At 37.8% G+C, this 20,706-nt stretch overlaps 2 protein-coding genes, 1 long non-coding RNA gene and 1 other non-coding gene across 5 annotated transcripts; 1 reads left to right on the top strand and 3 right to left on the bottom strand.

The window, feature by feature from the left end:
- Positions 1-2,080: 2,080 nt before the first annotated feature.
- LOC109081088 lies at positions 2,081-5,469 on the bottom strand. 2 transcript variants are annotated; one of them, XM_042772600.1, is made up of 2 exons: positions 3,860-5,181; positions 2,081-3,657 (listed from the first exon to the last, which is right to left on the bottom strand). In XM_042772600.1, the coding sequence occupies exons 1-2, from the start codon at positions 3,890-3,892 to the stop codon at positions 2,725-2,727; spliced, it is 966 nt and encodes a 321-aa protein (XP_042628534.1). In that variant the 5' UTR covers positions 3,893-5,181; the 3' UTR covers positions 2,081-2,724. The 2 variants fall into 2 exon arrangements, with proteins under 2 accessions (XP_042628534.1, XP_018951633.1); XM_019096088.2 differs by lacking the exon at positions 3,860-5,181 and adding an exon at positions 5,389-5,469 and having other exon boundaries at positions 2,084-3,657.
- An 869-nt stretch (positions 5,470-6,338) lies between these two features.
- On the bottom strand, positions 6,339-7,997 carry LOC109099705. The gene is made up of 3 exons (XR_006161984.1): positions 7,764-7,997; positions 7,608-7,677; positions 6,339-6,911 (listed from the first exon to the last, which is right to left on the bottom strand). It is a non-coding gene; the product is annotated as an uncharacterized LOC109099705 (long non-coding RNA).
- Positions 7,998-8,951: 954 nt separating this feature from the next.
- On the bottom strand, positions 8,952-20,700 carry LOC109081086 (meckelin-like). The gene is made up of 14 exons (XM_042771908.1): positions 20,616-20,700; positions 20,337-20,382; positions 20,127-20,198; positions 19,966-20,028; positions 19,721-19,869; positions 19,402-19,630; positions 13,891-14,047; positions 13,669-13,792; positions 13,495-13,600; positions 13,093-13,374; positions 11,359-11,463; positions 11,161-11,263; positions 10,924-11,022; positions 8,952-10,833 (listed from the first exon to the last, which is right to left on the bottom strand). Exons 1-10 carry the CDS (start codon positions 20,675-20,677, stop codon positions 13,231-13,233), a joined length of 1,152 nt encoding a protein of 383 aa, XP_042627842.1. The 5' UTR covers positions 20,678-20,700; the 3' UTR covers positions 8,952-10,833; positions 10,924-11,022; positions 11,161-11,263; positions 11,359-11,463; positions 13,093-13,230.
- Positions 10,285-10,357, top strand: trnat-ugu. The gene has a single exon. It is a non-coding gene; the product is annotated as a tRNA-Thr (tRNA).
- Positions 20,701-20,706: the final 6 nt, after the last annotated feature.

The raw sequence follows: 20,706 nt of genomic DNA, 5'->3' as shown, positions 1-20,706 counted from the left end.
TTTTTGGTGGCCAGGCATGGGGGGGGAGGTTCGTGGTTTTGTGGTCGCCTGCTCGGTCTGTGCCCAAAGCAAGTCCTCTAGTTCTGTACCTGTTGGCTTGCTCCAACCTCTACCTGTCCCATCTCGCCCCTGGTCTCATATTGCACTGGACTTTGTGTCTGGTTTACCGGAGTCCAGTGGCAATACGGTTGTCCTCACTGTAGTGGATCGCTTTTCCAAGGCGGTTCACTTTATCCCTCTCCCTAAACTTCCCTCTGCCAGGGAGACTGCTCGGGCGGTCGTGGACCACGTCTTTCGGATCCATGGTCTTCCGGAGGACGTGGTTTCTGACCGGGGACCCCAGTTCGTCTCCCACTTCTGGAGGGAGTTCTGTCGACAGATTGGTGCTACCGCTAGCCTGTCGTTGGGATTCCACCCACAGACCAACGGCCAGACCGAGCGTGCGAACCAGGACCTTGGGAGGACCCTTCGTTGTCTGGCTTCGCAAAATCCCTCATCCTGGTGCCAGCAGCTTACGTGGGTTGAGTATGCGCACAATACATTGCCGGTGTCGTCTACTGGATTATCTCCTTTTTTTTGCTGTCTCGGATATCAACCCCCTCTGTTTCCTTCACAGAGTTCCGAAGCTGCGGTTCCCTCAGTTCAGGCATTTATCAGTCGATGCCGGCGGACCTGGAGGAGGGCCAGGGAAGCACTTCTGAGAACTAGGGAACGCACCAAGAGATTGGCGGACCGTCGTCGGGCTGAGGCACCCAGATACATCTGTGGGCAAAAGGTATGGCTCTCCACCAAGAACCTGCCTCTTAAGGTGCCCTCCAAGAAGTTGGCGCCGCGGTTCATTGGGCCATACCCCATTGTTAAGGTCCTCAGTCCGGTGGCGGTTCGGCTTCGGCTTCCGCATCCTCTCCGTCGAGTGCACCCAGTGTTTCACGTGTCTTGTGTCAAGCCTTTTATTCGTTCTCTCTCCTCATCTTCTTCCCCTAAATCCCTCCCCCCCCCCTCCCCCCTAATGGTTGAGGGCGCTCCCGCTTTTACCATTAGGAGGATTCTTGATTCCAGGCGGCGGGGGAAGGGGGATACCAGTATCTGGTTGATTGGGAGGGGTACTGTCCGGAGGAGAGATGTTGGGTCCCGACTCGGGACATTCTGGACCGCTCTCTTATTGAGGATTACCATTGATCTGCCCCTCACCCTGGGAAGCCTGGTGGCATTCCTGGGGCGGGGGGTCCTGTCAGGACACTGGTTTGATCATCAGCCCTTCTGTTGTGTTATGTCTTTAGTTGTTAATTCCACTCACTCTGCCTTCACAGCTGCACCTTATTCTAATTAGTGCTCCAGCTCTCCTCACACACCTGTCTCCCAATTTCGCATTGATTTTCTTCACTACTTATGCTTCTCTCTTTCTGTGCTTCTCTGTCAGTGTGTCTTGGCTACCATCCGTTTCACTACTGCCCTTAAGACTCTTTTGCTCTAGTCGTGCCTAGTTTTCTTGCCCTGTTTGCTTATTTAATCTTGTTTTTTCTTTTGATATACCCAGTTCCCATACGCAGTTCAGTTTTGGATTCCTGACCTGGTTGCTGATTGTCAGCATTTGTTTTGGACTATTGCCTTTTATTTTGTTCAATAAATTTGACAAACTGCGAATCTGCTCTTGGGTCCCTTTTCTCCCAGCAACCCTAACTTAAACAGAGAGAGTGTGTCTGATCCCCAGACATTATCAGGAAGGCTATTCCAGAGTTTGGGAGCCAAATGCGAAAAAGCTCTACTTCCTTTAGTGGACTTTGCTATCCTTTATCTCTGTCTTATCGGAATTTAATAGGAGAAAATTATTGGTCATCCAATCTTTTACATTTTTAACACACACTGTTAGCTTTGTGATAATAATTTAGCAGTTTCATCTGGTCTCATTGAGATATATAGTTGAGTATCATCAGCATAACAGTGGAAACTAATCCCGTATTTTCTAATAATATTATCAAGGGGCAACATGTATATTGAAAATAGCAGAGGACCTAGGACAGATCCTTGTGGCACTCCATATTTTACTGGTGATAAATGAGATGACTCCCCATTTAAATAAACTAAACATACTTAAGTTACTAAATAAAGTATAAATACTGACAAATAAATGCAGTGATATTGAATTCAATGCAGTGTAAAACAATAGAAACTTATCAGCATAGTACCAGTAATTAAAAGAAGAATAAAAGCATTTAGCATAAAGAACGTTAATAAAGAAAGCAAAGTAAATCATACTACATTTCTTCATTATCCACTAGTCTACAAAATGTGGCAATGGTTCAAGGTTACCCAAACTTTGTCAAATCAAAATGCAGTGTGTTGATGGTTTCTTTGTGCTTTGGAAACATCCTAAGGTGCTCCCTGCCTGTGCTTTTGTGAGCTGAGTGAGCTAAACAGAGAGGTATTCAGTGGGAGTAAAGCAAAACTGATAAAGAACCATAAATTATACCTTCCCATTTCCATCAAAACCCACCATTGATGTAAAACAGGTCAGAGGCCAGAATTGTTTTTTTTTCAGCATCAGTGCTTTATTAATGCAGCGTGGTAAATACATTCTCAGAATAGTAAAGGAAACAGGTAAAAAAAAAAAAACACAAATATTTCCCCCACTTGCTGTTCATACATATACATGCGTTATCACAAAAACTTTCCGCTTTTAATACTTAAAAGTACCAGCTGCAGGTAATGGATTTTCTGGCATATTTACTCTGGCCTGATGGGGCCAAACTCACACTTCACAAACTCTTCTGTGTTAATTTTTGGCTGAGCTCCCTCACAGAGTCTGAGACTCTCAGTCAGAATTTCCCTGCTGAAGTGGAAGATTTCTCCATGTGGAACATGGAATGCCACTCCGATGTTATCCCACATGTACTCTTTTCTGGCAATTTTGGGTATCCGAATAGCTTTCATGTTACGAGACAGCCTGAAACGGTGTGTTTTACTCATTGCCTGTGGACGCCAGATAATGGTGTTTTCCCTAAACACACACACTGCATCCTGGGTATCCTTGAGCAGGGGATACTCAGAGAATAGGTTATGAGCACGAGGTGCATGAATCACAATAGAATACATCACTTCCTGCTTATAGACCACAGTCTCAAAAATGCGAATGCTGGGCTCCTGGCCTGCACAGAACTGCTGTTGGTAGCTTCTCAACAACTCATTGATCGACATACTGAAACGGAAATTCCCCATGCGTGAGGATGACAGAAAGGCTGGGGAAGAGGTGAACCTGTGCAGGAAAGGTTTTACTATGTAGCCATCCAAGTACTCGTTTTCTGCAATAGTAATATCTTCTCTGGAAATGTCTGGGCTCCACCATACCAGATCGCGTATTGGTGAGTCGCTGCGTGTCGGCTTTTTAAATCCCCCAGTATCCAAAATGCCAAAGAATCCTTGGAGGTTAGTGTTATGCCGAAGATATGACACTTGAAATTCCACATTCTCAGGGTGTCCTGGGATTGATCTATAGAGGTAGTTATTCTCTATTTGCTTCTGTTTGAGCTCTTCAAGCTTCAGGTGCTGCTTATCATAGTATAGTTCTCTATGTCCTCTGTCATTGGTACGAAACATGCTTTCAAGTTGAGAAAAGCTGATGAAATCACTTCTGAAATAGTAGTGTAATGACTTGTTGCACTGAAAGAATACAATATATATTTTGTCATGTTAGCTTTAGGTAATATTTTCAACAAATATAATCAAGGCACCTTTTTTATGTCAACCATGAAAGAAAAAAAAACAGAACACTGAGATCTGAATTATGACAATCAAGCACATTCTCCAGAAATATTTTTCAGCCTTATTTTATGTCTATAAAGTAGCCGTTGTTTTTTATTACCTCTAGAAATGGCCGAGATTGGCGTGTCTTCATTTACACGGTCAAAACTGCAGTCCTATGGTCACTAACTTGATAGCCTACTAATCATCATTGGACTTCTGTGGTTCGCTCGAGCACCGACAAGAAAGCTGTTTAATTAATAAAAGCAAATTATTTGCCTCAATGAATGTGCAGTTTAAGGATTGAAAGTAACTGATCTCTAAGGACAGTTGTTCAGTTTTCATAGTGTCTATTTTTGTTTGCCGGTGCTGAGACTGAGATAGCTCGGGGGTTTCCAAGGTTTTTCCCCCCTTCTGCCGTTATCTCACACGCTCACGGTGCATGATTCTAGCATCCTAGGTCCTGCTGGAAATACAAATATCATAGCCCACAGGAAATGGCTTATTATTTTTACCTAATTCAGTTTGCATGTTATCAGCATTTCCAAAATATTTTAAAGGTCGTTTTTACATGAGGTAAAATTATGCATTGGTAGGCTAGTAATAATAACAATAATTGGTGTTAATAATAATATAAACAGTATTTAGTGTTGGTGCTTTGGAAGTTGACAAAAATGTTCCCCTTTGTAGTTTACAGCCAAATTAACATTCAGTGATAGGTTCAAATTTATCTCAGTTAAACCATATTTTTAGATTTAAAAACTTAGATTTACACTAAACAATTCCTTTATTTCAAGAAAGATTAGCTTGCTTTATGTTATACAAAAGTTATTTCATCATGGGTAACACGGCTGGTAGGCTGGTTTGTGTGGAAGTCGAAACTAGACTAGAAATTTGACCAAATCAAGAAAAAAGGCATTAAAAGTTTCACTAAAGAATTTTGAGAGCATTTTCTTCTCATGGCTGCTTGACCACATACTTTCTTGTAAATTGTAGACAACCCTATTTCCAAAATAAATAAATAAATAAATAAATAAATAAAATAGGAAGTTGACAAAAATGTTCCCCTTTATAGTCTACAGCCAAATTAAAATTCAGTGATAGGTTAAAATTTATCTCAGTTAAAACATATTTTTAGATTTAAAAACTTAGATTTACACTAAAAGATTCCTTTATTTCAAGAAAGATTAGCTTGCTTTATGTTATACAAAAGTTACTTCATCATGGGTAACACGGCTGGTAGGCTGGTTTGTGTGGAAATCGAAACTGTGGGCATGCCTAACAGACTAGAAACATGTCCAAATCAAGAAAAAAGGCAATAAAAGTTTCACTAAAGAATTTTGAGAGCATTTTCTTCTCATGGCTGCTTGACCACATACTTTCTTGTAAATTGTAGACAACCCTATTTCCAAAAAAAAATAAAATAAAAAATAAATAAATAAAACCAATTTAGTTTACCAAGAGTGGTAGTTTACTTTTTGTTTTCTTTTGCCTTTTTTGACACAGGCGAATAAAGTTTGAATCATTTATGGTAATTACTAGATCTACCATCTTAAATTAAGTGAACTTCTGTATAGTAAAATACAGTGATGAAAAGAAAGCAGAAATAGAAATAGTTATTTATAAAATAAAAAATTATTATTCACTCACCAACTTGCTGTTATCCTGTGTCTAGTAGCCTACAGTCAGAGTCAATGCAAACTATGAACAAGAGTCATGTAGAAAAGGGTTTCTTGAGGAGCCTTGAGCTAGCAGATGTAACTTCAAAATAAAAGCCCTATGCATAAATTAAGAAAATTAATGGTTAATTAGTTGTCATTTTTAGCAAACATATTTTATTCAAGAAAATAATGTTTTGGTTCCTGTGTTAATCCATCTCAAGAGTTTAAAATTATTGAAGAGTGATTTCAGTTGTAGTTCACTTCCATTCTTATATTCATTTCCAGTGTTACATGCTTTCTCCCCCCCAGTGTTATGCACTTTTCTCACACTGTCTTCTTCTTATTATTATTATTACTACTACCTAGGATTGCAAACTTCCAAGAATTTTCAAGACTGGAAACTTTCCATGGGAATTAACAGGAATTGATGGGGATTAATAGGAATAAACTGGAAATGTGCAAAATTGCAGGAACTGGGGATTTAAATATAGTTGAGAAACAAATCTTGCGGCATAATCTTGGTTAAAACAACCAGATTAATGCAATTTCAGTTTAATTTCTATTCTACACATTGCTCAATCACATGCACAAACAGCACACTGCTTAATGCAAGGCTATTGAGGCCACACCCCCTGCACTGTGCATTCCTCCATAACATGAATAGATCATTTCTTAAATCCAGCACACAAAATATCAAAATGTCCATCTTGGTAAGTATTCATGTAAATTACATGAATGTTACAAAACTTGTTTAAAACTTCCTTGTGCAATGTGTAATATACTGTGCAACTAAATATACAATGGCTATTCCATTGTAAAAACAAATACACTGACTGAACAAACATTTAGGTGAGATAATAAAACAAAAGTTTAAAAATTATCCTCCCCCATACATAATCCCCTTAGTCACCTAAGAGGGGTGTAACCCTTATTACGAGGTAGTAATAACGTACATAGATTTAATAGTCTAAAGTAGTCATAGAGGTTATCATAAATACGATTTGGACCAGAATCAGAAGACGCTAAATTGTTAAGAGCCTGAGAATTGAAGATCAATTAAAAAGGAATACCACACCAGAATGACAGTTTAGACAAACCTGTATTAAATTCACAGGGTGAAACATACATACAAGCAAAACACATTTATGAAAAACAAACAAACTAAAATAATAAAGTGCGCACAAAAAACAAAACAAAACCCTCTCGTATCAGAATCGTTGAGCTCAGTTCGTCCTCGGTTCGTTTTGCCTTGGTTGACAAAAGTTCAGTTTCACCTTTGGGGCCCTTTTTTTTTTAACTCTGAATTAGTTTTTGTCCTACCACAACGAAGATGAAGAGGATGATCCAGGCAGTTCGTCTAAAGTCAGAGTCACAAACACGGTTGGCTCGCCACCCAGCCACCCGGACTGGGAATCTATGAATCTCTGGGAGAACGTCTGGAACGTGTGGATCTGTATCACTCCGTGGAAAGGATCTCTGCACGATGTTTCCAACTCTTTACCAAAACCTGACCTATAAATAAGGCCAAATCATTTCTTTCAATTACCATTCAGTGAATAAATGGACTGCTACAGGCTTCTACAAAATAAAATGAAATAATATTTCATGTACACCTATAATGCAGTATAAAAATCTTTCTCTCGTTGTACAACAGCTTTTATGTTTCTTCTCAGGTATCAAAACCATATAAATTTCTCTCTAGTATCAAAATTAAATTTACATAAATTACATCCTCCATAAAGACACATTTCAAAATCAAGTTTTATGAAACCTTACGGTAGTAACATTAACAGTATGAAGAATAAAACTGCATAAATTGCATGTAAACATTAATCAAATTGTATCACTTTAAATTAGAGGCATTAAGGCGTTAGTGTGCTTATTTATCCCCCTCTGCACCGGTAACAGTGGAAAGAATGCACTAAAAATTATTACCTCTTTAAGCTTCAGTGACCACAATTAAATCTACAATTTTTTTAACATCATTATTTAACAAACCAACTATTTATCAACAGTATGAAAAGTTAACATTTCTTTATGGTTTCAAACACATTAACCAGTATTTCGCTAGCCTATTGTGGCTAATTACCTTATTAACATATGCACACTGCAGGCTTTACACCTTACACTTTTAGCTTTACACAATGAGCACCTTTGCCTGGCCTGTTAGCATGAATATTAGCGATCTCAGACAGATAAACAACTCACCATTTTAACGGAATTCACTGCTTTTAGCTCCGTGATAACAGTGGATTCAGGCACAGCTTTCGTTTACACTCTATATTACAATAAGGTATAGTTAGTATAATCGATAATGATTACAGAACTCGTTTAATTAACTTTATATTGTTTCGTTCATCTTACCAAGCAGATAACGCAGCCTTCTATGCTCAAGTGCAAGCGCCAAAAGAACGTGCAGTGACACAAAACTAGAGGCGTAACTGTAACGGAGCCTAGCTGACAGCTGATTGGTCAGTTCAGTACCTCATAAAATTCACCCATTGGCTCACTCACAAGTCCATCAAAGATACAAAATGAAAGTTAACCCTTCCGTGACTGGGTTAGACAGCTAAATAGGGTTTCTCATTATAAAACCTGGCTACAGGGGGATTCCCCTCCATTTTCTCTGAAGCCACACTTGCTGCATTTAAGCCCAAAGACTACATCTAAGTTTTGATATTCTAAATATATTTGATCTACGGGATTCAAGTTGAACTATTAAATACCAAAAAAAGGTTTATACAGTAGCTAGCTAGCCAGTAAAATCAAGATATGAAAAACCTAAGCGAGTTAGCACTATTTCATTGTGAGTTTATGAGGTATGTGCTAGCTAGCTCAAGCTGTGATGCTCTTTCTGCTAGTCAGTGTTCTGTTATCATACAGAAGTACAGTACTGGTCAAAAGTTTGGAAACATTACTAATGTTTTAAACATTGCATATCTTTTGCTCATCAAGCCTTCATTTGATAAAATACAAAGCGAAACAGTAATATTGCGCAGTATTACAATTTAAAATAATGGCTTTCTGTTTTAATATACTTTAAAAAATAAAGTATTTCTGTGATGCAAAGCTGAATTTTGAACATCATTACTCCAGTCTTCAGTGTCACATGATTCTTAATCAATTTTGGAAACAGTTGGAAACAAATATACGTATATATTACCTGTGATCATTTTTTCAGGATTTTTTGATGAATAAAGTAAAAAAAAAAAAAAAAAAGAAAAGAAAAAGAAAAAAACAGAAAAGTTAAAAAAAGAACAGCATTTATTTAAAATATAAATCATTTTTTATACACTACAATTCAATACACTACTATTCAAAAGCTTGGGGTCAGAATCTTTATATATATATATATATATATATATATATATATATATATATATATATATATATATATATATATTATGTATTAAATAAATAAATAAAAAATTCAACAAGGATGTGTTAAATTAATAAAAAAGTAATAGTAAAGATTTATATAGTTAGAAAAAAAAATTCAAATTTGAATAAACACTGTTTACAAGTTTTTATTCATAAATAAGTCCTGAAAAAAGCATCACAGATTCCCCCCAAAAATCCAAAATATAATTTTTTTAATTTGTATTAGTTTGCATGCATGTGAGCCTATGATCAAACAAAATGTTTATGGTTATATTTGTATATGATACAGCTTTATAAATTTCCCCATATTTCCAATTAATTCCCATAATTCCTGTTAAGTTTCAAACTTGGAATATTTCCAAAATTCCCCAGGCGAAGGTTCCATGGAAATTTTCCACCCTTTTGCAACCCTACTACTACGCCCACAAAATATAGTGGTAATAGGCCAAAACTGTTTTGGACAAATTTTGTTTCGTTGCTCTGATTTACATCTGTGCGTCTGTGTGTAGTTTTCTCTTATTAGGAAACATGTAGGTGAAATCTAATATAAGGTAAAGGCACATTATTACTTAAAACTTTCACTTCTTATCCATTTAGTTGAAAAAAGTATATCAAAAACCATAAGCATATGGGAAAAAATGTAAACAATGATATGGAAAAAGCCACATATGTTGTCATTTTTTCTATTATAATCTATATAGCACAATTACAATGAAGTTATGCAGATAGAATGATGTCATTGGCAATGATGAATCACCTGTTTGTCATTCCTCCTAAACTTTTAACAATCAATGCTACAGGGAAATGTTGGACACACCCTTTGCAGTGCTACGCAGGGTTTTTCATATGTACTTTACATATGGTAACGAGGACAGTGTGTGAACAGGTGCTCAGTGGTTTGAGCACTGGTAAACCATGGCTTGTTAGTTCGATCCTTGCTGGGGCCTGGAAAACACTTAGAAGACACTTCTGAGTAGTTATCAAAAAGTTTACAGATATACATGACTAGTGGTAGAATAGAAGAGAACTAAGCAGGTCTGATATGAAGTGTTCAACTGTGAGTAAACAAAAAATGAAAGCTAAGAAACATCACAAATGTTCAGCCATCCTGAAAGAGGTCAAATGTAGCAAAATCAATGCGAGATTGATTACCTAGCAAATAAATGACTAATTATTTTCCAAACTGGTCAAACTTTGTAAAAGATGCAAAACAAAATATTAAGCAGCACAACTGTTTTCAACGTTGATAATAGGAAATGTTTCTTCAGCACCAGCATATTAGAGTGAATAAATTTATTTGACCTTGTAATCATTAATCAAAATGTCATAACTTGCTCCTCTTGTCATATGACTGACTTGATGTCTGTGATGTATGAAGGACTGTCCTGCATAGGTGCTCACGTGACTAGTGCTCACTTCTGGTATGCCAGACACACCCCTTACAGATGCACAAAGATTGTCAGTACCTTTCATATGGTAATAAGAACAGTACAAGAACAGGTGAGGCTCCATAGCTCAGTGGTTAGAGCACTGGTCTTGTAAACCAGGGGTCGCGAGTTCAATCCTCGCTGGGGCCTATAAATTACTTTTGAACAAGTATCAAAAAGAATTGGCAGCCATACATTACTTCCAGGAGAACCATGGCACAGGCCATCATGTTTATGACTTGTGTGCTCTGAAGAACTTCTAAAAACTCTTATGCCTATATGTAGAATCAAATTTACTCAGCAAAGCCACTGTAAAAACCAAGAACTGATTTAATTTATTTAAAAAATTTCAATATCAAAACATTTATACATCAAATCCTGAACTGTCTTGGCATAGAAAGTACAAAAATCCTGCATAAATAATATATATACTTATAATATATATACAAAAACAATACAAAAGTCTGCAGAAGAAATCTGAAGGCTGCCATGCCATAAAAAAGAAACATTAAGACAACAGAGAGCAGACAGAATAAGCAGAGGAACTAGATGAGAAATCATTGGTAAACCAGCGTTTTGCTGGCTAGGTTCCTGCGACCCATTCCATTTCGGATTAACCTGAAGACCTGAAGGAGAGCACATTAAAACTTCATCTTAATCATCATCTCTAGACTGTTGAATTAAACCAGTCCATTAACAAATACACGTATACTAACCAGTTGCTGGAGGTATGTTAACACAGCTGCGAGAATGAAGTTCTGGTTCCCAAGATCCATCACACAGAAAAAGAGGTTGTCAAAGATCAACAGCACAGCCTCATTATCATAAAAGAGGACATCAGCGAATGAGTGAGAATCATCCGAGAGAAGATAAACACAAAAATCAGTATCACTCAAAACACTGAGGAGTTGGAATTATATTTGAATATGATTAGCAGAGTCTTTTTTTTTTACCATTATAGAAGATGCTTTTATCCAGTGGCTCTATAAACTCCATACCGACGAGTCTCTCAAATAGCAGCTTATCTTTCACTATGTAATCCATCTCACGATGTGCCTGAGAAAACAGCATTCTGAGTGAGCAAAACACCACTAGCAAACCATAATAAACTATAGGGAAAATCACAAGCATCAATAAAATGCAATCCTCACATGATCAATGACAGAGCCCAGAAATCAGTTCATTGTATGGTATGCTTTTGTGCTCTGTTCACATGGATTGGCTGAAGCATCCACCAACCTTGAGGGACCACTTCTCTGTAGGGGTAGAGATATTATTAGCCACCTTTACCGAGAGTGATTTGTTTGGGAGATTATTTAGCTACACTTTGCGTACAAAAGAAGTTAAGTCTCATTTCGTAGGCTGTGCCCTCTGGAGGTCGTATTCGAAGGCTGCATACGCCATCGAGGCTGTCTCATTTCAAGATAGCAAGTAGGACACTCCGAACGCGACCTTCTTTCACAGGAATTAGAGCAGGGGTCTCCAACCCTGCTCCTGGAGAGCTACTGTCCTGCAGATTTCAGCTCCAACCCCAATCAAACACACCTGAAGCAGCTAATCAAGGTGTTCAGGGCTACTTGATAATTACAGACAGGTGTGTTGGAGCAGGGTTGGAACTGAAGTCTGCAGGATGGTAGCTCTCCAGGGGCAGGGTTGGAGATCCCTGAATTAGAGGATGCATGAGGTGTATCCTTCCATTTCAAATTTCTTTATTAGATTTTCTGCATGGAATAGCAACTCAACAAATTACAACATTAATTTTATACAATTGTTCTTCCATGTTATTTCTAATACTACCCCACTAAACATTTCCCTCCTTTTTATGTTTATATATTAATGCTCAGCTTAAGTATCAAGATTAAAAAGGGGCGCCACACCTTGTCAAATGTCTTTAAAGAACCAATGAGTGACAGTCTATTTTTTTCCAATTTAATGCAAGTAAACACTTCTTTTAGCCATGTATCAAAGGAAGGGGGTGAGACGTGCTTCCAGTTTAAAAGGATGAGACGTCTTTCTAGTAAATTAGTAAAGGCTAAAGCCTTTTGGACGTTACCAAAAATGGCCAAAAGTGGATTTGTATCAATATCTATGTCGAAGGCATCTTTCAAAGTTTTAAATATTTTAATCCAATAATCAAATAATTTAGGGCATTCCCACAACATGTGAAATGAGGTGTATCCTTTGCTGCTACAGATAACCCACAATTCTTTGCGTTGCCGTAAACAACCGTTGATTCTTTGCAAACAATGGCGGCGCCGGCAGATGTAACCAAAGACTATAGAATACTCTTAAAGGGACTTTGATGTAACATTATACACAAGCGAAGATGTAAATGTAAAAAATTTAAGTATTAAATGTAAAATGTAAGTATAAGTAAGTTTTTTTTAAAGTAGTATTACCTCAGTTGGTAGATGGATAAAAGGATAAAAGGAGGAGTAACGACAGTTAACGACGAGAGAAGACCAGGCCTGCATTTTTTGTTGTTTTGTTTGTGCGCGACAGTCATCCATGTTTTCAGTTTTGTGTTTATTTTATTATTAAAGTTACATTTAAATGTTTGCCGGTTCCCGCCTCCTTCTTCCCGTGACTACGAAGATTTGTTACAGTCTTGAAAGATGAAAAGGATTCATAAATAACGTAAATTGTGTTTTTCTAAAAATGTTACATGTTTTCTTGCAAGTAATAATAAAAAAAAATTAAATATGAAATAATCTTTATCATTATTGACTTAAAAAACAAAGGCATATGCCTTTATGTAGGTAAATAAATATAAGTTTTGTAAATTTTTTGTTTTTATACCTATTTGATTGGCTTGATTTTAAAAATAAAATAAGTCTTCCATATAAACTTCTATTATTAAATGTATGACTCAAAATGTATCCTACCGCCTCCCTCTTCAGGTTTGTATTCATCTCATCCATGTTAGTGTCTGCATGACCATGAACAGAACGTCCAGGAATGTAATAACCAAAACATCGATGAGACAGGATCAGAACTGAGATCTAACTGACATATATCATATATCATATAGAGCAATCAGGATATGAATCCACATATGAATAAGCTGACAAACATAAAACAAAAAACTCACTTGCGTTGTTTATACTCACATCAGTTTTGACCCGAGCTTCTTCATGCTCCATCATATTCTCAAAAGAGAATGACACCTGTACATATGTACATAAAACAGAAATCAACCAACACTGTATCATGAATCTTACCTACCAACAGAAAAAAATAACTTTTGATTAATTGCATTAACATATAAAAGCATGCTGGAGACTTACTATAACAGTCTGTGTGGTGGGGTCAGTGACAAGTATATCTGAGTAAGTCACAGTCATCAGAGGGGGGTACACCTGTCCCTTCTGTGTATTCGTCACCAGTTGAAACCTGTTCAGTGCAGGACATCAAGCTTACACTATGTGAGTTTTATGTGTTTGTGAGTGTGTAGTACTTACCCGATATTAATGTTAGAGGCCACACGTATGACCTTGGGTGAAGAACTCAAAGACTTTTCCCTTCCACTCAATGTATCCACAAGCATCAGCCTCTGGGTCAGGTACCAGTTATTCAAATTAGATCCTGACACGAGAAATCAGCATGGTGATAAAGCAGCAAGGCCTTCACATATAATGATGATATAAAAATGTATGACCAAAAGATTTGTTTGTATGTTGTACCCTGATTAGTGAACTGGCCATTAAACAGCTGGTTAATATTTAGAAGAGGCACTGCAAGAAGATGCTTGTCCTCTGGTGGCTTCTGAATGACCAGGAACACGTCATAGAACACAGGCTCCGGATACCCTTTCAGAAGCTCTGACACAGACAGCACACACTAGAAAAAGAAAAAAAAAACCTTTAACATACATCCACATATTCAGCTAAAAATAAAAACATGTGTATTGACCAAACTGAGAAACATATTGCTAAATATGGACCACATATGAACAACAACAGAAGAAAGGTGAGACTTACACTCTGCTTTTCAATTTCAAAAGTGGTTCATAGAATTTCTAAAGACACATTCTAAGAAATTAATAAAACTGTTAAGTGCAATTAAAAAAAAAAAAAGAAATCTTCAGATATGTTTAAATATTTTCTTAGGACCGTCACTGTATGATGGGATAGAGTTCAGCACTCTGCATCACGTTTTTAATGTGCTGTGTATTTTAAATAGCTTCAAAAAACACAAATCATTCTGTGAGATTCTATACCCCCTTGTGACCACCTGTGTCCTGCTGCATGCATCAGCATTATCATTACATCACTCAGTACCAGACAATCACAAGACGTGATTTATATTGATGTTTTTTCCTAGACTGTCTCAGTCTATTCCCTGCTTGTGCTGAGCTAACAGTTTTACTTCCTCTGTAACTATAACGAAACCCCTCACAATAAAGATTTGAACCTTGAGTGAACTACACTTCTTGTGTCTGTGTCATTCTTGGCTCCCTGATATCAGCTTCTGTGCTCCACTGCTCAACTGCTCAATTTGATCAGATCTACTCAGATAATTTATTGGATAATTTAACAGCTGGGGACTCTCCCTGTGAACCAGCGGAAAAGCTCAGAGAGCAAGGAGGCAAGACGCGCTGGAGACCAGGGGAGGACCTAAAATAAAAGAGTGTAGGAAATGTAGGAAATGTAGGAAATAGGGATAGACCTATGGAGATGCAATTTTCTGATCAATTCCCTACTGGAACAATTTCTTTAGGAAACAGAGATTGTGAAAAAAAAAAAAATAAATATTGATTTTGGTGATCTCATCATTAAAGGATTGCAAGTGGAAAAAAAGCCAAAAAGTCAAAAAGCAAGCGAAAGTGGAGAGGCGCCGCCGGACAAAGAAGAAACCTGGAATACCAGCAGAACATGAATTTCAAGATGAGACCTATAATGAAGTTGATGCGGAAACAGGAAACTTTGAATTAGAAAATAATGAAATTGATAAGAGAAATGGCTGAATATAATAGGATCAATCTTGAATTGCAAGTATTAACGAGTGACTTAGAATCATTGAAACTTAAATATTAGCCCCAGCTCCGAAATTATGGACGTTTCAGATGTAGGTTTGATCACATATTCTGTTCCCCAAATCTATAAGTATTTGTTTTTGCGGCTAAAGTTGCTATATGCTTTGTTTATTTAGATGGTGGAAAGGAAGGGGCTGCATCTTACAATAAGTTTGTGAGATGGAATCTCTATCTAGCCGTACTAATTTTATTATATCTGTATAAAAGTGTGACTTTTGTGGTTGAGACAATGTATACTTATAACTATGCTTTAGAGATGTTATAGATATTTTTGTAGGCTAAAATTAATGAGCATTTACATGTTTTATTAACAGCCCCTGAAATTCTTCTATTTGAACTATTGATACTCTGTGCTAAGTGTGATAAAGGTCAAATACACTGTCTGTGTATGAATGTACGAGACTACTAAATAAGGAGGAATGCAGGGAAGTTCATGCAAATTTTATGCAAGGTTATAAAATGCCAAGGAAAGCTTTGTGCAGGGCCGCATTCATTTTAATTCCTTATGAGCTATTGTCTGCTAATAAAGCAAAGCCATTGCAAATGGTGATGTGTTAAAACTTTGTTAAAAGAGAAGTCTCTGATTAATTTATTTATGGGTAACATATTATTCTGAAACTAATAAAAATTCCTTCGAGCCTCAAGAAGCCCGAACACAGTTGAGCAGACTCGGACGCCAGGAAGGATTCAAGGTCTTTTTGCCACATTTCCGGATCTCAGAGGTAAGGGCAAATGAATTGCAGCTGTTGATGATGTGGGATTACAAGTTTATACTATTTTATATCTAGGTTCCAATGTAATAGTAGATAAACTAAAAAAGTTATGTACATTGTGTATTACATTTTGAGGTAAAGAGGATGACATTTCTAAAAGATCAAATCAGGAAGCCCAGGTGTCTTGCTAAAGACCTTTTGTCTTTATGCTTTTCCTGACCATTTGGCTTGTTAAACTCAAGGCACAGCTGTGCCTTTGTCTCTATGAAGGTATGGGTGATACTGTCAGGCTGATTGAATAAGCACCTATGCAGTTGAATGACACTGTTATGCTGATGAGATCAAAGCTGGGAAAATGCCGGTGTCAGGCTGATTCCTGTACTTCATTTGCATGCTATGGGTTAGATTGTCTCCACCTCTACTGAATGTATCCCTCCCCCTTGAAATGTATATAAACTGCAAATGTATCAATGATTAGTTAGACTTATGATGACTGCAGCACCACACAGTGCATTCTCAATAAAGAGTCCTGCTGAAGATTACCCAAGAGTCTCCTGGTCTTCCCTTCTGAGTTTCCAACAATGACAATAAGGGATGTGCATTAGATGTTATATAGATTTACCTCGGGATATAAAACTCATCAAGGGGTAAGTGTTTTTGGATATTTCTGAAATGAAATGCAGCGCTTACCCCTGTAGGATCCTGTTAGTATCTCATGAAGAGATGAGATCAGTTTAATCACTAGTTGTTAGTGGGGCTTTGGCTCCATTGTTGTTACACTTCGGCTGGCAACAGCAGTTGGATAGACTATTAACGTGGAGAGTGATTGGTTTATCACTAGTCGTTAGTGGGACTTCGGTTCCATTGTTGTTACACTTCGGCTGCCAACAGTAATTATTTGATAATTAACGTGGAAAGTGATTGGATATACAGTACTGATCACATTCTATTTTTGATCACAGTAGCATGCATTACTTTGTGGAAATCCTATCACGGTTAAAGGCTTAATGCTGTTTATGAAATTAATTCCGATTTTCATTGCAATTTTATATATTGTGACCATAAAAGAAAGTGTTCTAGAGGATAACCCGAACATGGTTTGTGTGAAAGCCAAACACAGTTTGGCAAGAGTCCAAAATTAGACAACACCCAATAAAAAAAGGTGATTTTAGAGGCGATCAGGACAAAATGTCTTGTGAAAGCCAAATATAGGACCATCACCCATGGTCACAATACGATGCATGCACTACAGTTGAGGTTGGGCAATCAAGTACAGAAGAATGTGATTAAGTGATTTAGTAAGTAGGGCTGTGACGATGGCAGATTTTTACCCATAAATGGACCAACTACCGCCGGTGGCGTGGTGTTGATGTACATATATAATTAATATTAATTATATAATTTACTTATTTTTTTATTTTAATTTGGTTTTTGTTTTTGTATTTTTTTTTTTATATATCAATTTACACACACATATATATATATATATATATATATATATTTGAAACACTAACAATAATAAATGAGGCTCAATCATCTAACAAACCTGCAATGTTTATTTTAACCCTTCCGTCAGTGAACATGCAGCCTGCAATACACAAAAATAAATATCAAAGAAATAATAGTTAAACAAGAAAGTAGCCTAAATAATAAAGTTAAATACACCCTGTCTACAGGACGCGAGCTGTATGGCGCAACGCGACAAAATACTATAGAATTCTTTATAATTAATCAGTGATGCTACACTGGATGCGGCACGACATGGCAAATCCCCGACAGTAAACTGCCTTGTCCTATATATGAGGTACTGACACAGAGTTCAAATGTCCTATGTAGACACTGTTTACAAACTTTACATTATTGTTGCTCTTCTTTCCCTTTTGAAACACGTATTTTCATAAGTATATTTATCCATGGCTAATCGATGTATTCTTTTTAAAGTAGCCTGTGGAAAATATTTGCTGCCACATTCTGTGACAAGAAGCCACATCAGCTCTCAAAAGGAAGCATTTGACTTGTGTTGTGGAATAAAAAGGCTATAAATGTTCTCTTTTGTTGGACAACCACTTTAGAAATGTGAATACAAGGGAAGTTTAGCATTAGGCATTTTAACTTAAGCATGTTTAGCTTAGTTAACGGAAGGCAAGTGTAATTGCTGCATTCACACGCTCTGATGCTCTGGTGCTTTTAAGTCGGAATGTGAAAACAACATGGACACTCTCGTTACTACAAAGATTTGTTGGATTTGTATTATTAGAGCATTCCAACTTGAGTTCACGTGCATTTTCTCAGTCTGGAAATAATTTTTCACGTGCTGTGCCGGTGATGATGGTTCTTACATCTGTTTCGGAGAACCAGAAGACAAATATTTCAATCGATCGCTCAGGCATGGCACCGAAATCTGCATTCTGATTCGGTTCTAGTACATACCGGTTACATAGGTACCGGTGCCATATTGGTACTGGGATCAGTACCCAACCCTACTCAGCAGAGACAAAAGATGACTGTGACAAGGATAGAGACAAGGTACCTGACTGTGCTATTCATGACAGACACCTGAGAAACTTGATTGATCACAAAGCTTTGCCTAATATACAATTACACTGGACTGATGAGGTGGAAGTACACTTCAATACACTGAAGCAAGCCATCACTACAGCTCCAGCCCTTGGCCTGCCTGACCATGGAAAGGTGTTCCACTTGCATGCCCAGGAGACGGAGGCAGTGGCCATTGGCATCCTGTTGCAACAACATGGTCCCACTTATAGACCAGTAGCATACCTTTCTAAGAAACTAGACAATGTAGCTTCAGGTATGCCAGCATGCTGTGGCTGCAGCTGCTCTGATTGTACAGCTGGTGGAGAAAATAGTTATGTCACTCCCACTTACACTGTACACGTCACACCAAGTAGAAGCTATCCTACGTAATATGCAGACACAACACATGACAGCGCAACTACGCTCGGGTTAAGAGGCAATCCTGCTGGCCACCAAAAATCGTACCATCCAACCAACAGCAACCATTAACCCTGCTCTATTAGGTGTTCTGGGCATGGCTGACATGGCAAATCACACCACAGATCATGATTGTATTATTGAACTAACTACTTCTTCTTCCAGGGCCGATCTTTTTGGATGGGGGGGGGGGCACATATATGTTGATGGTTCATGCTCAAAACCTTCTGATGCCATCTAAATATGTGGGTATGCTGTGGTGTTAGATACTGGGGAAGTAATAAAGTCTTTTGCTTTGGATTATAATTCTGCTCAGTACGAGCATGTGAGCTGATGGCTGATGTTAAGATTTTAACTTTTTAAAAGTACATAATTCTTAACATTATTCTTATGTTAGAAAATAAGAAGAAAATAGCAGCTAAGAATAATTTTACTCTTAAGAATAATTTGTGAATTTGACCCCAGAAGAGAAACTGTTCATGCCTGCCTACCTGGAGGTTTCCTCCACCGACGCTCTCCCATCTCAGAATCTCCCCACGCACTGAGTAAACAGCAGCTCGCAGCTCAATGTTAGTGTTCTGAAAGTGAGAGGAAGGTTTCTGAAAATGACTACATGTATGCTTCTGCTTACAATATATCCTGGGCTTAAAATCTAGGGCTCTGCTGTCCTTCTGAAGACAGGTATAAAGCACAGTCAGCTGATCAATATGGCAAAATAGACTTTAAAGATCTGCACTGAGCTAATTAAATTATTTAAATGGGTCCAAAAGTAAACTGTATAGTACTATATAGCATTTGTATGTGTGTTACCAGTAGGAGATGTCCTGGCTGCTGCCCTGAGCGGCTCTATAGACTGTGTTGTAGAGGCCACAGGCATCATTGTTGATGGTGCTAAAGGAGTGCATGTTCATTACACACATGTTGCCCAGAGACTGACATGCTGTCCGTTTGAAGAACAACTACAGAACAAAGTGAGCAAAACTTAAACATGTTCTGAAGCACAGCATGACATGTAAACATTTAAAACAGACTTGTGCATTTGAGTAGAAATTTACCAAACAGGCAGCTGCTGAAGAGTACATGAAGCTTGAAAACCATGCCGATGTGACGGAAAGGGGCTGTGTAACACAAACACATTACACTTTAAATCAACAAACCCCAGCATGCTAACATAAGTACACAAACACAATTCATGATGTTAACTTTTAATTCTCACCAGTTGGCCAAAGATTACATTTGAGGCAAGTGATGTAGGCAGACTGTTTGGAGGGAAGCACATCCCACCTGCCTGTAAACAGAGCAATGCAATCATCACCATCAATGCATCACATAAACATATACATACACTACCGGTCAAAAGTTTGTTATAAACATTTGCCCGCCAATGTAAATGTAAACAAATGCACTTAATATCTGAGATTCTCACCTGTATGTTTGAAGTCTCGCAAACACAAGACTCGCATCTCACACACCTAAAAATACACATATCCAAACAAAATGAATCACGAAGATCAACATGACAAAACCAGTGGCACTGATGGGAAGGGAAGCATTAACTTACCTGTTGCCTGTCGTATCTGGGGCAGGCAACAGGTAATGTTGCATTTCACACAAGACAAGCTCGAAACATCAAAATAACTTTCCACACCACAATCCCTAGGCTGTTGAAAAGCTATAGAAAACAGCTGGCAGAAAGAAAACGTACAGTTTTAACAGGAATATGATGGAGAAACTGCACACAAATGCTCTCAGCGTCACCGTCGCCATGGTGCAGATGACGCTCGATGACGTACCTG

Source organism: Cyprinus carpio, chromosome A16 (assembly GCF_018340385.1).
Source record: "Cyprinus carpio isolate SPL01 chromosome A16, ASM1834038v1, whole genome shotgun sequence".
Classification (NCBI taxonomy): domain Eukaryota; kingdom Metazoa; phylum Chordata; class Actinopteri; order Cypriniformes; family Cyprinidae; genus Cyprinus; species Cyprinus carpio.
This window is presented reverse-complemented; position numbering and strand designations above follow the sequence as displayed.